The sequence below is a fragment of the Thermobia domestica genome, chromosome 1 (genome assembly GCF_964235325.1).
Source record: "Thermobia domestica chromosome 1, izTheDome1.hap1.1, whole genome shotgun sequence".
Taxonomy (NCBI): Eukaryota; Metazoa; Arthropoda; class Insecta; order Zygentoma; family Lepismatidae; genus Thermobia; species Thermobia domestica.
Window position 1 is genome coordinate 217473558 of NC_137454.1, and position 16602 is coordinate 217490159.

A 16602-nucleotide genomic window follows, 5' to 3' on the forward strand; every position below is an offset into this window, starting at 1 on the left:
ACGTCTTTATTCTACACTCTTTTTCGAACTCGGTACCGTATTCCTCTTCTTTCACCTCGTCTTCTCCTTCCGACTTTCCGTTTCATTCTTGATTAAGGTGAGGGGACTACGGACAAGTTGTGGGGCTGAATATGAGTAGTGCTTGGGGAAGGTCAACAATGCCCAGAAAAATTTAACAAAAGAACGAACAATTTATCGCAGACATGTAATGTATCTATTTACCCTCTCACAGAATGTCAAAATATTTTCTAAACGCTGTAGTCTGGAACTCTGAATTTTCCGTTAAAGGTTTATTTTGCTTTCCGTTGTCCGCATAACACAGTTTCCGCTTAATGAAGGGACTTTTACACGTTTTGCACTCCAAAATTCATGGGACAGTGAAATATTTCCGTTTAAGACAGTTTTCCGTTTAATAAAGGGTCCGTTGAAGGCAGGTTTTACTGTATATATATATACATTGAAATAATACCGCCCTGTTCATACTACATTAGAAGGTTTGGATTGAAAAATAACTAACATGTGTGAAGTAATGTAGTCAAGTGAAATTATACATCAACCCAGACATTTAAAATAACAAAACGAAAAATACTGAAATATGTAGTGCTACTTATGTTGTATTTTCACTAAAAATACATAAGAATCCAGTTGTGATTTTTAAGTTATGACGTCACCAAGATGGATATCACCAAAATCCATAGTAAAATGTTGAAAGGCATATAATTTTTCACATAAGTAGGACTACAATGAAAAAAATAAAGACTACGTTATAAAATACATATAAAATGGAACTTGTGTTCTCTATAAGAGAGGCACGTAAGTAATGTTCTTAACATATACATTCACTGCTGCTTTTAATTAACTATCTATGAGTCTATCATTTTTTAAAAACGTAGAACAATATGTGGTATACCAATATCATCCTCCAAAACAAAAAGAATATTATTTGAAGAACGGAATATTTTTAAAATCATGTAAAGAATAATATTAATACATTCAATAAAGATATTTCAATGAGATTGGTTGACGTTTAAATTTCGTTTTCAGTACCAAGGTTATAAAAGATGGGACTCACAAGGCCCAAACTACTACTTCGGTTCATATATGAGAAAAATATTCAATCGGGAATCGAACGCGGAACCACCGCGTTAACCAGTAGTATACAAAGAGGTATGATTTCAATAGAAAGATGAGAATAAAATCAATCAGTATACCTATGTGTCTATTGTGCGCTCAAATACTGAATCCGAATTCATGATAAAGACTATTATATGGCGAACATATATAACATAATAAAATATATAATATATATATGTAGTTACGAAACTTGAATATTAATCCCGATTTTTGAAGAGCCTCATATTATTACCTAAGTCCATGGGTCATTTGATCAATAGTCTGTTGGTAATTGGGGGTTGCTTCATCACTTTGGCTCCATCCTCCACCGATGAACTCTAGTCGACCACTGTTCACCAACTCCTTTACCTGTTCCTTCTGGGAATCATCCAGTTCTTCCCACCAGCGCCAAAAGAAAGCCGTCTCCGCATAAGAGAACCTTTAAATATGTATTACAGCAATTAAATTATGTACTGAAATTAATGTAGAAAAAAGATAGAGAGAAACTCACTACTTCGAGTTCGTTTCTCAGAAACATATCAAAGATTGCACTTGTTGCGCGAGATTGTCACATTTCAAGGGAAACTAGAAAGATGAATGAATGATTTTTTTTTAAAAAAAGAAGTTTCTAAATCTACTGATTTACGAATACTGTTATTGCATAATGGAATGAACAATGCAACACATTGTTGTACCAAATTTATTGATTTAATGGGATTTAATTTCCATCCCGGTGTTCTCAACCTTTTCCACTGGCTATAATGAATACTAATAAACATGGTTTGCTTGTTTATTGAAGTATAGCGTCCTTTTACAGTACCGGGCTATATGAGACTTGAACCTACATATTAAGATAGAATCCGTTCAATTTTACAAAGCTCTTCCACCGGGAACGAACCCAGGACTCTGTGTACTGAAGGTGCGGTAATCACAAGAGCAGCGGGGTAGGTAGTTTATAATTGGGACTGAAAAATTATTCGTGTTTGTTTTGGATTTAGTACTCCACTGGATATTATAAAAGGCTCATAGCAGTTGTGTAGTTTACTACTTCAACACTAATATTATGGCACATAATTGCAGCAGCCTTTTATGCAGTTACCGTAGCGTCTTTGCGTTCGTAAAATTGCTGATTAACGTGTAAATAATTTCAAGCATAAAATAAGGAAGGTAGAGATAATTAGTAAAGGTTTTAGACGTAAAATTCAAACAAGCAAACATTCTTTAAGTAATGACAACTAAAGTAGGATTGCACAGGCGAATATGTGTAAAATTAACCCTTTCGTGGGCCAATTTTTTCTACAAGTGATGAAACTATATTTCCTCCATGTTACCAAACACGCAGTCAAAACAACCAAGCAACCAAAAGAAATGGATTTATCTAGTGCAATTCCTATTTCCGTAGTGAAAACGACTCATAACCAATGGGAATATCGCTTTCCAGTGGAGCAAATAAGAGTATACCTATGTTCCCTTGGCGGGAACTCTTCTTCCCATTGCCCTCGAAAGGAACGAGATTGGCCTCTTGAGACATTGAAAGAATTTGTGCAAACGAGTATTTTGAAAGAGATTCTAAGAAATAAATATTCCCAATCTCTAATTAAATCTGAATGGAAAAAATAGTTACATAGTTGCACTTGGGGACTCTGTGTAGAAATTTTCATCAAAATCATTAATTGCCTATTAAACAATGGTACTCACTTGGACGGTTCTTAAGGCTCGTTGCATCACCAAGTTTCACAAAGTTCAATAGGTTGATTCAACGTTTATTGGATCACTACATGCTACGTACAAACTCCGATGAAAAACGAATAAACTGGTGAAAGTAAGTCCAATGGTATAAATGCTTAAGTCTTAGCAGTCTGATTGAAATCATTAAAGAACCTCTGCTGACTAAAGGTTGACTGCTACGAGATGACTAATCATGCAATAGTCTTCTGATCACTTGGTAATCTCGACATGATTCCTCTAGTTTCTTTGGTTACCACATGTCGATAATCAGCGATTTTCTTCCCTTCGAATTATGTTGACGAGGATATTTACACAGTAATAGATTTTCTTCGAAGTCGTGACCATTAAAAAAAAAAAAAAAAAAAAAAACCTTACTCATGGATATAGGATGCTGAGAACGTCTCAGATTTAAGTGTAGCGAGATGAAGAGTTTCCTTTCTTTAAGGAAAGTATGATCTAAACACAAATACACGATGTAGATGTTGCCACTTGCGCAATACTACAGTCACTGTCAGCTTTTATTACAGATCAATACGTTATGAGAGCTATTGCAATTGATTATATTTAATATGTCAAGTTTTGATGATGACAAGGAAAAGTTAGAAAAATTACTATTATTCATGCTCTTAGATATTGTGTGTGTGACTTCGATACGAATTTCTTTGTCGATATTAATATTTTTGTTTGAACCATCAACCAGTGGTAGAGTGATCCCTTCTGGTACGAAAGTCCCTTGTTCGATTCTACACTGAGTTTATGTGAACCACACAATTTCCGTAAGTTTTCTCAAGGTCATTTAATTTTTCCATCACCTTTAACTTCTTTCGCATGTTGGGAGAATCATTTCTCCTACTCTCAGCAGGAACATGAGACTTTAATCTAAATATTGAATTCATTAATTACGATAATAAAAATTCACATTCATAAAGCTCACATTGGCCATGGCAGCATATTAATTAATAAGGGAGATATTTTATATTAAAATCCATGGTGCCTAAAGGTTTATGTATACCACTCGTAGAGATAGACACTACGAAAGTTTAGTAGTACTCAGCTCTGGAACAAGGAGTCCCTGGTTTGGTCCCGCATTATGTGAATTTGAAATTGACAACCTTTCTACTCTGAATTTAATCGAGATTCTCTCGTTTCCAGTCATAGTCTTAATCTACCTATTCTTGTATAATCATTCACTTCCATTAATGATCCGTCTCCATTGGTTTACAAGTGCATAATCGTGGATCCTTAAACTAAAGTGAAATGAAATTTAAAGTTTTACATCGTTCAGTTGTGCCATATAGGCTATTGGAGATGAGTTATTAACGAGAGTGAATTATTAGAAGTAATTAGTAAAATGTGAATGTTGGAAGAAATTGGAGAACTTTGAAGAAACCTGTGGACACGATGTTTTCAAACTCGCATGGTCGGGGATCGAACCAGGGGTAAGCGCTCTACTACTGAGCCACCGTGATCCCTAAATTAAAGATTTCATTCTAAAAAAATGAAATGAAATCTTTAAAATTAACGTCCCACGGTTATGCCGGTTAGGCTAAAGGAGACGGTGATAATGAGAAATGAGTGAAATGGTGGAATGAAGAAAGTGGGAGGAAACGGAAGAACCCCGAGAAAACCCACGAGCACGGTGTTTGTCCACCACAAAGTTCACACGGCGCAAGCTGGGATCGAACCAGGGATCCCAAGCACCGGAGGTGAACGCTCTACTACTGAGCCACCGTGATCCCTAAATTAAAGATTTCATTCTACATTTCATTTTGCACTCTTTGAGACCATAATCTATAAAACCTAGTTGAGAAATCTCATTGTAAATAACCCTTAAGAAATCACAAAGGAAAATAAAAACTCCATACAGGGTTATATTATTGTGGTAGTTCAATTGGAAACTAATTGCAACTGAAAGAAAGCAATTGATATCTTGTTCTTGCTTTTAGAAATGATTATATACATGTTTTTAATAGTTACTTTGAACTATATAAATTTTAAATAGGAGTACATATAAATATGTACAAGCAATTTTACGAAACTTGTATCTACAAACAACAAACTGAGTTGCGATGACTCAACAAACTGAAATTAAGAAGTAGGAGGAGAAAGCCACAAATCGGCAAACCTACAAAAACTAATATAGTTCATTTGCCTATCATTAAGAGGATTTCTCAAATTAATGCTTAATTGTGAAAAGGAATCCTTGTGCAGGCACTAGTTTTAAAACACTTGAAATGTTCAATTTATTTATATAAGTATACGAGGTGTGTTAGAAAAGTAATGAGACATTTTGTACTAACTAAAGTTTTTATATTTTTCAAACAACAATGTTATCCCCTTCAAAGTAGTTCCCTTGGGCAGCTATACACTGGCGGAGTCGTTGTTTCCATTCTTGGTAGCAGCGCTGGAAGTCTTCAATTGGTATGGCTTTTAACTGGTCGGCCACAGTCTCTTGAATGTTCTCCAGAGTTCCAAAATGACGTCCTTTTAGTCCAATTTTGGGAAAAGGAAAAAATCACCAGGACTCAAATCAGGTGAATAGAGGGATTGAGAAACAACAGTAATGCGTTTTGAAGTGAAAAATACACGTTTTTTCGATTGTTCTTCTGTTCAGTTGTGAAGTTTTCGGGCACCATTTTGGCACAAATCTTTCACATGTTCAAATCGTCTGTCAAAATTTGATGCACAGTGAAAGTTTTTAAATTTAACTGTTCACTCATCATCTTTATTGTTAAACGACGGTCTGATCTCACAAGAGCCCTCACATGTTCAACGTTTTCGTCAGTTTTTGAAGTTGAAGGTCTCCCTGACCGAGGTTCATCTTCAACGTGTTCTCGGCCTTCCAAAAATGATTTGTGTCAGCGGAAAACTTGTGCTCTTGATAAGCAATATTTTCCATAGACCTGTTTCAACTTTTCAAAAGCCACACTCGCGGATTCACCAAGTTCAACACAAAACTTTATTGCACAATGCTGCTTTAAATTTCTATGCTTCATTTCTGTAACACACAACAAAAGCACCACTTCACTGATGACGCTGTCAAAAATAATGTGTTAGCTGTACGGAGTTGTAACTCGGACTGAGAAGTGGAAGGGATAAACAAACCGGTCTAGCACATGCTGGTAGACACAACGTTGCCAGATCGCCCGCAGTTTTGCCAGTCTCATTACTTTTCTCACGCACCTTGTATTACCACGAAAGCCAAACCGAAAGTAAAGCAACTGTCGCCTAAACTTTTTTTTATTTAATTAAATTATATAGATCATCCAAATTTCACGTGTTGTTGGAAATATGTTCTTTCAAAATCCTTTTAGGATTTCCACTTTTTGAGGTAAATTTTAGACTTTCTCTCAAACAGCTTCTGCTTCCTTACTATTTATCGTAGGATCATGGTTTATATCTTTTTTTATACGAAAGAGCATACTTTCCAACGTTACCACTCGCTTGCCCGTATTATACACCAAAAACGGGAAAATTGGGAAAAACCGTGAGATTTTTCGAAAAACAATTTCGAAATGTTTTATGGCCTGATCTGAGTTCACGTAGAGATCTGGTTTTAAAAAAATACGTTGTTAAGAAAAATTTCGTGTGCAAAATTTCAATGTTGTATATTGAAAACTAAGATCGGGAAAATTTTTTGAAAGTCTGAAGGTGAACCATGTTCTTCATATATATATATATATATATATATATATATATATATATATACTTCATAAATGTACTGCATCATTACTATTTGACATAGAGTAGTGGTTTAAACGCCATTTTCTTCATTATAACAAGCCCTTTCCAACAATACCAATCACATGTCCATATCATACACGTGAACGGGAAAATCGGGAAAAAACGGATGTTTTCTGAAAAAACAGTCCCTCGAAACACTCGCGCCTCTCGGGCCCGGTTCCAGTTTCACACAGAGCTCTCAGAAAAATTTTAAAAATACTCAAAGTTACACAATCCGTATGCAAAGTTTCAATTTGATATATTGAAAGCTAAGGGCGTGAAAAATTTTTGAAATTAGCCTTAAGAAAAAAAAGAGAAATCACACTCCTCCGCCCCCACTTGGGGCCTCTAATTTGACCATCCGGTTCCAAAATGCATCTGGGGGCACGCTTTGATCCATCCTAGACTTGATCAATAAAAAAATCGACTTAAATTCCTGTTATAGAACCTAAATAAGCGGTCAAAGACGATACTAGCCATGGTAACAAAAGTTACCAAAAATCCTAAAAGGGTTAATAGTGATAAAATAATATGCGTATCTGTCTGTCATCAGCTTTCCACTTAGTAAAAAGTACCCTACAATCACTAAAGTTTGTACACTGCTAGATTTTCACAAGATCTAATAACCTACGAAGTCTTTTTTATTCAATTTTTGGCTCGAGGGAGGTTTTCCGAAGGTAAAAAGGTGTCCACATTTTTGGTTCCTTTCAAAGAACGTCTAGCATATGCTCAACCAACATTATATTGTGGTGCTGCGGGCTTACATAACAGGAAAGGATAAACACCCGGGTAATGGAATGCTTGTGAAAATATTCCTCTTCCTGTCATTTATGCAGGTTCTGAATTAACCCTATGATTCGGGAGTTTTGTCCCATCCTGTATATCTGACCATTTGAACTAAAATTTTATCATGGGAACCAAATATTTTGAATGTTCGCATAATGATCACACATTTAATTAATTTATTTGTTTCATAATTATATGAGGCATAGTAATCTCAATTGATCATACTATATAAGAAAATGCGTTATTGTTGCTGTAAGTCATTCATTCTTATTCCAAATTTAAATTGCAAATTTAAAAGAAATTTCGTTACCTTCTGTCCGGGTTCCATAGTAACGACTGCACAACTTCATCCAATATATACTGCACTCCAGCTCGTTGGACATTGCTCTTAGCTAATATGTAGAGTAAATGGGAAGAAAAGCAGCTTGTTAATAAACAATAAGCATATAAAATCGAATCTACATTTATACGACTGCAAGGGAATACAATTTTATAAATTAATGGACTTACATTCATTCAGTTTTAAAAGGTTATATTGCAAGAATAGTACGAGGGCATGCCGAAAGTTTTTAGATACGCTTTGAAAATCAATTAATTTACCATAAAATTTTTTACAATTTCTGAATTTAGACTTCACAAGCATCAATACAGTTTTGCATTCTTAAAAGTCATGAGTCAAATATTTTTTAAATTTTGGTTTTTGAAATATCAGAAACTTCATTATCATACTCTATAATAGCCTCTTCAGTTGTTTGAAAGCGGCGTCCCCTAAGTTGTTTCTTGAGTTTTGGGAAGAAGGCAAAATCACACAGAGCTTAATCTAGAGAATAAGTCAGCTATGGTAAAATACAGACTTCACTTTTCTGTAGAAAGTCCAAAGTTTTCGCTGCTTTGTGTGGACGTGTATTCTCGTGAAGAAGAAGAAAATGAGATAGTGGAGACTTTTGGTGGGCAGATTTCCAAGGTTCAAAGATACTCATAAGACAGTAAGTAATTTATCACTGTGCTGTCATTGTACGTCACCAACTAACCGTATAATTGCTGCATGGCCGTCTTAGAGATAAAAGATGCCATCGTAACTTTTGAAAGTGCAGTTTCATTTTGTAAACATCATAGTGTCAAATGTTGTTTTGTTTCGGGTTGATAGTTATAACTTCATGTTTGATTATAAACGTCTTTACTTTGCCCCTGCAAAAGTCTTTTAAGCATCTAGCGGTGCCATTCCATGCGGGCATATTTTTGCTCAGGTGTAAGAACAAAGGGACCCAGCGACTGCAACACTTAGAAAGGTCGGGACAATCTTTTATTATAGACTGGACTTCAGTTGATCCAATCTTCGAAATTAACTGAATTTCCCCGTATGTGACATGGCGATCCTCTTTCTCTGCTGTGATATTTTGCTGCTGTGACAAATTCTTACTGCTGTGACATTTTCATCCGTAACTGCAGTGCTATGGCACCCAGAGCGAGGCTTATGTGTCAGGCTTTCGGCCGCTTTTAAATTCCGAAAACGAATTAAAAACAGTTCAACTAACCTACACTTCCAGTCCTCTAATTTTCAAACAAGCAAGGCTGCAGCCTTGCACTTGTACCTTTCACTACTAGAGGGCATACATTTTTAAACACAACAAGTTTCAGTATGGCAATGTTATTTGAATTTTAATATCTAAATATTTTCGGCATGTCCCTTGTATGATAAGATGACTTGGCTTAGGATTTTTAGATTTCTGGGCTTTCGGCATCTAAGGCTATTTAGCCGCCACGTTTGAGAAATGATGTCCCTCGGCGAGCACACTATCCGGAGAAAGGGAATGAAGAAAGAATTGGGGAAGGAAGGAAGCGGCCTGGGACCACTCCATCATTTGCCTGGTGTGAAAGAGGAAAACCCAGGAAAACATCATTCAGAGTGGCTGGCCTGAAAAAACGTTGTACAGTTTTTCGACCGAGTGCCCCCACTAGAAATCGAACTCGGAACCGCTCCAACCAAAGGCGACAGCGTTAGCGACTACGCTACACGAGGCCACAAGATGACTTGGCTTGTTGCAATCTTACCATTCATTGGTTGGTTGTTTGGGGTTCCGGACCACATGAATTCCAATCGGAAATCGAACTCCGAACTCCCGCGGAAAAACTACGTATGCAAATCATATAGCTACAATAGAGTTGTAGCTATATTACTATTTCGTGTATTAAGTTCTCCCTGCTGGTCTAATGGCTAACGCGCGTGTGTGGTTTTGGTGGGAAAATATTGAACGCGTTATGGTGGTTCGGATTCTACCTTAAACTGTTGGTTCACGTCTTATATAGCGTCGGCTCTAAAAGGGACTCTGAATATCCTGTATTGCTATCTCGCGACATCTAACGTTTCACTTACAAGCCTGACAATAAAATTACATCGTAATTTCTCCTGCTGCTCTTAAAAAAAAGAGTGAATATCATATCATAATGAATAAAAACCTCCTCCATCTACTAAACTAATCTCTGGCCATGTAAGCTTATGGAGACAATCTGATATCCGTGAGTTTTCTCGAAGTTATCCCGTTTCGTGGCACATTCTCTTTTCACCAAGTCTTTCATAATATTTCACTTTCATTAATCATGTGCCTTTTTTTTTAGCCTAAGGAACATCACAATGGAATATTCAATTAAAGATTTCATTTCTAGCTACTAAACAATGTCTAAAAAGCCCGCACAGAGCTCAGAAACAGAATTCTTAGTTGTTTCTAAACTGATTCCGAACGCGATTAGTAGTGAGTTTATTAGTTTTATATTCCTTCATTAGCGTTAAATTTGAGTGGATGTGTTTTTCCAGACCTAGATGTAGAGTGTTTCGCTATATTTGCGCTTTTTTTTTTTTTTACTACATTTACACTCTTCTCTTCTACAGCACTATTAGTCACAAATTCTTTATTTTCTTTACATAAATTCTCTTTCGCGAATGTTAGAACCATAAATACAGGATAATTTCGGAAACAATAAACTTATTTACGAAAGACAGAAAACGTTGAGTCATTAAGATGAGATTGAACTACATATAATACAATTAATAGCTTTATACAAAAATGTATAAATGGCATTAATTACTCAGTTATGTGCGTTTATTTTGATTGTGTAGCGTTATTGCAAATATATATATATATAATATGTTATGCGTACGAGCTGGAGTGATGATGTGCAAGAAATCATGCTACTTGTTGAGGTGAAACTGATTCTAATATGTACTATCATCAGGGTGTTCAATATACCTTCTATCAAACGAGAACACACAGCATGGCTAATGAGATATAGACCAAAATCTTAAGATTACGAAAAATTTTAATCTCTGTTTAATTATAATATTATCCAAAGATACCATGCATGCCAACCAATAAATCACTTAAAGCTTAACAAAATGACGTGACTGAGGACAAATTCTCATGAGTGGTTTTCGAAAAAATCGAAAAAATCGAAAAAAAACGAATAATTTTAATTGTACGATAAAAATTTATATCGTTTCTTGCCAATACCAAAAATGATTGATAGCGTTTACTCTGCTGAAGTACATCGTCCCTGCTATTTTTTCTTTTCTCCTAACGATGCTACACATAATTCTAACAGTCACACACATACTACTTGCAAATAACTGCTTAGCTTCAATAGCATCTAGTGAAATCGGCCCTTGATCCAAATTGGGTCGCTATTGACCCAAAAGTTTACCCTTGACCTAAAACTACCTCAAAAAAATTTTTTGAGCCCCCACCCCCTCCCCTTATCGAATTATCATACATGCTCAAAATTGAATATATTTTAATTTTGGTGGGGGTGATCGAAAAATTTTGAAAGTTTCACAGATTGTAGATGCCATTTAGATGTAAATGTGTAATCATCGACGCATATTTTTTTTACTTTTTTGCGTGTTGAAAATTTCAAACAAAATGTAGGGAAAAAAATTTTTTTTTGGGGGGGGACACGTCGCTGATTTTTTTTTATTAAAAATTTGTTATACCCTTAGGAACAACATATATTTTTTTCGGGGCCTGAAAGTGATGGCAATATTGTCAAAAATAAATACAACTGAAAACAAACGGGTTTTTTCGAGCTCAAAAAACCTCGCGTCGGCTGAACGCACCTATCAGTGCTTGCTTCACTGGCCGCATACAGTGGCGCTCTCTACCGGTAGCGCTCTCTACAGCGAGTTGAGTGTAACTATCTTGTGCAAGAGTCATTGAAGTGGAAGCACTGTTACAGAGATATATTTGGTGTTTCTATTTCGAAATGGACAAAATCAAAGCAGCCGAAGAACAACAGAAGCGGAAGGGACACGAAAGAAAGGAAAATTGTCAACTTCGGTAAAGGATTGTTTGAAGGGGCCCTCACCTTCAGAGCAATAAAATGGTGGAAAAAACTGTGTAAAAAACAACCGTTTGTTTTAGTTTTATTTATTTTTGACAATGTTGCCATCACTTTCAGGCCCCGAAAAAATATATGTTGTACCTAAGGGTAAAACAAATTTTTAATAAAAAAAATCAGCGACGTGTCCCCCCCCCCCAAATTTTTTCCTACAATTTTTGAAATTTTCAACACGCAAAAAAATAAAGAAAATACGCATCGATGGTTTTGACAAAAATTGCACATTTACATCTAAATAGTATTTACAATCTGTGAAACTTTCAAAATTTTTCGATCACCCCCACCAAAATTTTAAAATATTCAATTTTGAGCATACATGATATGATAATTCGGTAAGGGGAGGGGGTGGTGGTCAAAAAATTTTTTGAGGTAGTTTTAGGTCAAGGGTAACCTTTTGGGTCAATAGCGACCCAATTTGGATCAAGGGCCGATTTCACTATCTTATTAGGAAAGACCCTTTGAACATTTATAATTTAGATAATTGTAAAAAAAAGTAATAGTTACCAAACAATGAATATTAAATTCCATTTTTAAATAATACTAGCATCAATTATCCGCCTTTGTGGTGGACAAACACCGTGTGCGTGGGTTTTCTCGGGGTTCTCCCGTTTCCTCCCCTTTCTTCATTCCACCACTTCATTCATCACTCATCATCACCCTCTCCTTTAGCCTAACCGGCATAGTCGTGGGACCTAAAACTCAAAGATTTCATTTCAATTTCAATTACCCGCTTCACTGGGCTAAATTAAGAAAAATAGTAATATCTTTCGTTATTCAGTACAGTCACTTCTTACTATTAATTAAGTGTTCTTTTCAATATCGGTCATTTTCGATGGTTTTTATATATCCCTTTCTCCTCCCCGTGTTGTGGGGCACGGTATCGGAAGTGTCATTGTTCCACTAAGCGACCTCGAGAACTGTGAATGCGACACTGAGACAGTGGCGGATCCAAGGGGCTATCGGGGCAATTTCCCCCCCCCCCAAAAAAAGAGGAAGCTTTCTTATTTTATATATATAAATAAAACCCATCCCAGAGTTTGGAGCTCTTAAAAGTAGCTCTAAGTAGCAGTATTAAAACCCACCGCCCCCCCCAGAAGTCTGTTCTGGATCCGTCCCTGCACTAATATTGGTCATTTCTATCATTTTTGTATATATCCCACTCCCAAAAGTTGTGGAGCTGAATTTGCATTTATGCGGCATCGGAAGTGTCACTGTTCATCTCAGCGACCCCGAAAACTACGGATTCGATACTAATATCGGTCATTTTCGATCATTTTTAAATGTGTCTCCCGTCCCCCATCTTTAAGTTACACCGTCAAAGCGATATAAAAAAAATCTAAGGTTTAAACTTTATCTAGGTTGTAGATTTGATCGAGATTGGTCCGGTGGTTCAAGAGTTAATTTCTATTTATTATTATATATATCTCCCTACCTATCCCCATCCCCTAAGATCTACCATCAAAGTGAAATGATAAAAAAAAGCATCTCAGGTCCGAATCTCATCTATGTTAAAAACTTGATCGAGATTGATCATTTGGCTCAAGAGTTATTAAGTTTTATTTATGTTTAAACTCTCCCCTCCCCGTCAAACTGAATAGATAAATACCATCCCAAGCCCGAACCTCATCTACATTGCAAATTTGATCGAGATCTGTTGGGTGCTTCAAGATTGATAAAGTCGCTTTCATTTTTATTTTTTTTTTACATGTATCTCCTTCTCCCTCTCTCCCACATTGCACCCTCAAAATTAAATCACAAAAAATATACAGTCCCGAACGTTATTTTTGTTAAAAATTTGATCGAGATCGGTTGGATGATTCAAGAGTTAAGTTTTATTTATTTTTATGTATAAATATTCCCCTTCCTTAACCCTCCTCTAGCTTCTACCGTCAAAGTGAACATATAAACAAATTTCCAGGCCCCAATCTAATCTATGTTGAAAATTTGATAGAGATCAGTCGGAAGGTTCAAGAGTTATTAAGTTTTATTCATTTTTATAGATGTCTCCCCTCTCCTAAGTTCTACCGTAAAAGTGAATAGCTAAAAATACTCCCAGGCCAGAACCGCATCTACGCCCGAAAAATGATAGAGATCAGGCGAACGGTTCAAGAGATTAAGAGTCACAAACAGTCACTTTCAATTTTATCATATTTTATTATTTCAATAATTTAAAACTAAGTTATAACAATTCTAATGCTTTCTTCTTTTAAATGCATTATGATGTAGCGTTTTCAAAATTATAATGTTTTGTAAAGTATGTAACGATGAATTCGGAAAATACACACACACACACACACACACACACACACACACATACATACATATATATAAGTATCTGCACTTACATCCATAGTAGTACTGATCGACAGTTTTCAGCCACCCTACGTCATCATGTGTATGTGGAACTAGATGAACATTGAGTTTGTTCGGATCTGGAACTGGACACGACTGAAAAAGTTAAAAGTGTATGAAATTTCATCAGTAAAATAGACATTAATACTAGTTGAACAAATTTTGAAATTTTTTGTAAGTTTCGAATTAATAAACACTCTCCAAACTTTATTATAAAGAGATAACTTTACAAACCTTTCTACCTTAACATTTATATTCTATTGAATTTACTGTATTGTATTAAGTTTTGTTACCCTTATGCATAAAAAATGAAGTCTGTACAAAGACAAAGAAATTCATGCATAATATAAAGTTATAGTGTTTATTACTATTTTCTACTTCTTTTAGTTTTTAATTATTTCTTAATAAAAAGATGGAAAGATTTCTTTGACGATTTGCTTAACAGGCCACCAAAAACTAATACACGTGGAGAAAGGGAAATGCACAGAGCAGAACCGCATATTCCACAGCCTAACCAAACATAATAAATTACTATAATGAAATTTAAAGAAACACAAATTTCTTGGTGTAGACGAAATTCCGGCTGAGCTAATTTCAGCTGGAAAGGAAAGATTATGGAACATTTTGACACGTGTATAATTTTAAATGATAAGTCCTAATGCCAAATTTTATGTCTCTAACATTAAGAGAATAGGAATTACGGCCTCATAATAATACTAATAATTGTAATCCCTTCTGTTTTCCTTTTCTCCCATTTTCTTCCATTCTAGATCAAAGATTAAAATACAATGAAACACGTGCCTTATTATTTGAAATGAAAAGTCCATATACCAAACTTCATGTCTCTAACCTTCAGGAATTCAGAGAGATAGTCATTTTAACATAATAATTGCCACCTCTTCCCTTTCCAGTCAAATTTCCAAAAATTCTTTCTTAGTGGCATCTTATTTCAAAATTCCAATTCTCTGTCCGAATTTCAAGTTTCTAGCTTAAATAGTTTGGCTTGGGTGTTGATCAGCCAGTCAGTCACTCATTATCAAAGGATTTGCTTGTTCTTTTGTATATAGAGACCAGCTTTTGCTAGCTGGGGAATTCTCATCTAGGCACCCATGTTTGCTTCGCCTACGGCCTCTTTCACCTTTCGTTTCAGTCTTTGAAAAGTCAAAATACCAAATTTTATGTTTCTAACCTCGAGGAAATTCGAGATATGCCCATCTTATTTTAACAATTGCAACCCCAATCTTTTTTCTTTTCTTTTCGCATTTTCTTCCCTTGTAGGGGAAAAATCTTAAACACTGAAACGTGTCTTTAATTATTTTAAATTAAACACCTAATACTGAATTTCATGATTCCGACCTTAAGGGATTTCGTGATACAGTCATGCTGTTATAACAGTTGTGTCCTCATCCTTTTTTGTTTCCTCTTTTTTCTTCCCTTCTAGGGAAAATATGAAAAAAGGTAAAACATGAGTCTAATTATTTTTAATTCGAAGTCCATATACCAAATTTCATCTAGATCCTATCTATCCTTCAAAGACTCGGAGATACAGATATTTTATTATAATAATTGCCACTCACTTTTTCATTTAATTTCGACAAATTATTCCTTAGTGTTACCTTACGTCACAAATCCTATTCCCTGTCCAAATTTCGAGTTCCTAGCTTAAGCGGTTTTTCCTAGGTGTGGGTCAGTCAGTCAAGACTACTTCATTTACATACAGAGACTGGCATTCGACTAGCAGGGGACTTCGCCCCCAGATCCCCGCATTTGATTGGCCTACTGCCTCCCACTACCATATCGCAAACATATCTCTAATCTTAAGGGATTTCGAGATATGGCCATCTTATTATAACAATTGTAACCCCACCATTTTCTTTCCGTCTTTTTATTTTCATTCTAAGGAAAATGTCAAATGAAACCGCTGAAACACGTCTTCAATTAATATATCTCTAATGTTAAAGGGATTCGAGCCATCGTCATTCTATTTTAACAATTACAACTCCGCCTTTTGTTCCCTTCTAAAGAGAACATCAGACAACGCTTAAACATGTATTTAAATAACTACAGTGAAACCTCTCTAAAGCGGACAGCCGTGGGGAATCGAAAAATGTCCGCTATAGAGAGGTGTCCGCCTTAAAGAGGTTTTAATATTTTCTTACGTAAATTAATAAACAAGGTAATATGCAATTAGATTTTTTTGCATGAATTACGTATTTATGAATATTACCAAAATGTTACTGTACCTGCATTATCTTGCGCCATCCAATTCAAGGCACAACATGGGAATGTTATAGTTCTCTGCGCTTTACACTTATCGCTACTTACTACGTTTTCGGTGTGTTGCTTTAATTTGTGAGTTAATTGCAATCCAGCAATGACTCTTTTTTTTTTTTAAAGGATAATGGGTGGGACTGGAATGCAAGCAAAGGATATAAGGGTGTTGTGAAACAGAGACCCTTCCTCTATTGCTGAACAGACAGTTGAGGAAGCAAAATGTTGTCACACCCACAC

At 35.6% G+C, this 16602-nt stretch overlaps 1 protein-coding gene across 1 annotated transcript in view; it reads right to left on the bottom strand.

The window, feature by feature from the left end:
- Positions 1–15887, bottom strand: part of LOC145678680 (lysosomal alpha-mannosidase-like) — a 77420-nt gene extending 61533 nt beyond the window's left edge. Inside the window, exons 1-4 of the mRNA XM_081749080.1 lie at positions 15810–15887; positions 14085–14187; positions 7661–7742; positions 1367–1552 (exon numbers count right to left, since the gene is read on the bottom strand). Of these exons, the coding sequence (XP_081605206.1) occupies positions 1367–1552; positions 7661–7742; positions 14085–14187; positions 15810–15887 (449 nt within the window). The remainder of the gene's footprint in view (positions 1–1366; positions 1553–7660; positions 7743–14084; positions 14188–15809) is intronic.
- Positions 15888–16602: the final 715 nt, after the last annotated feature.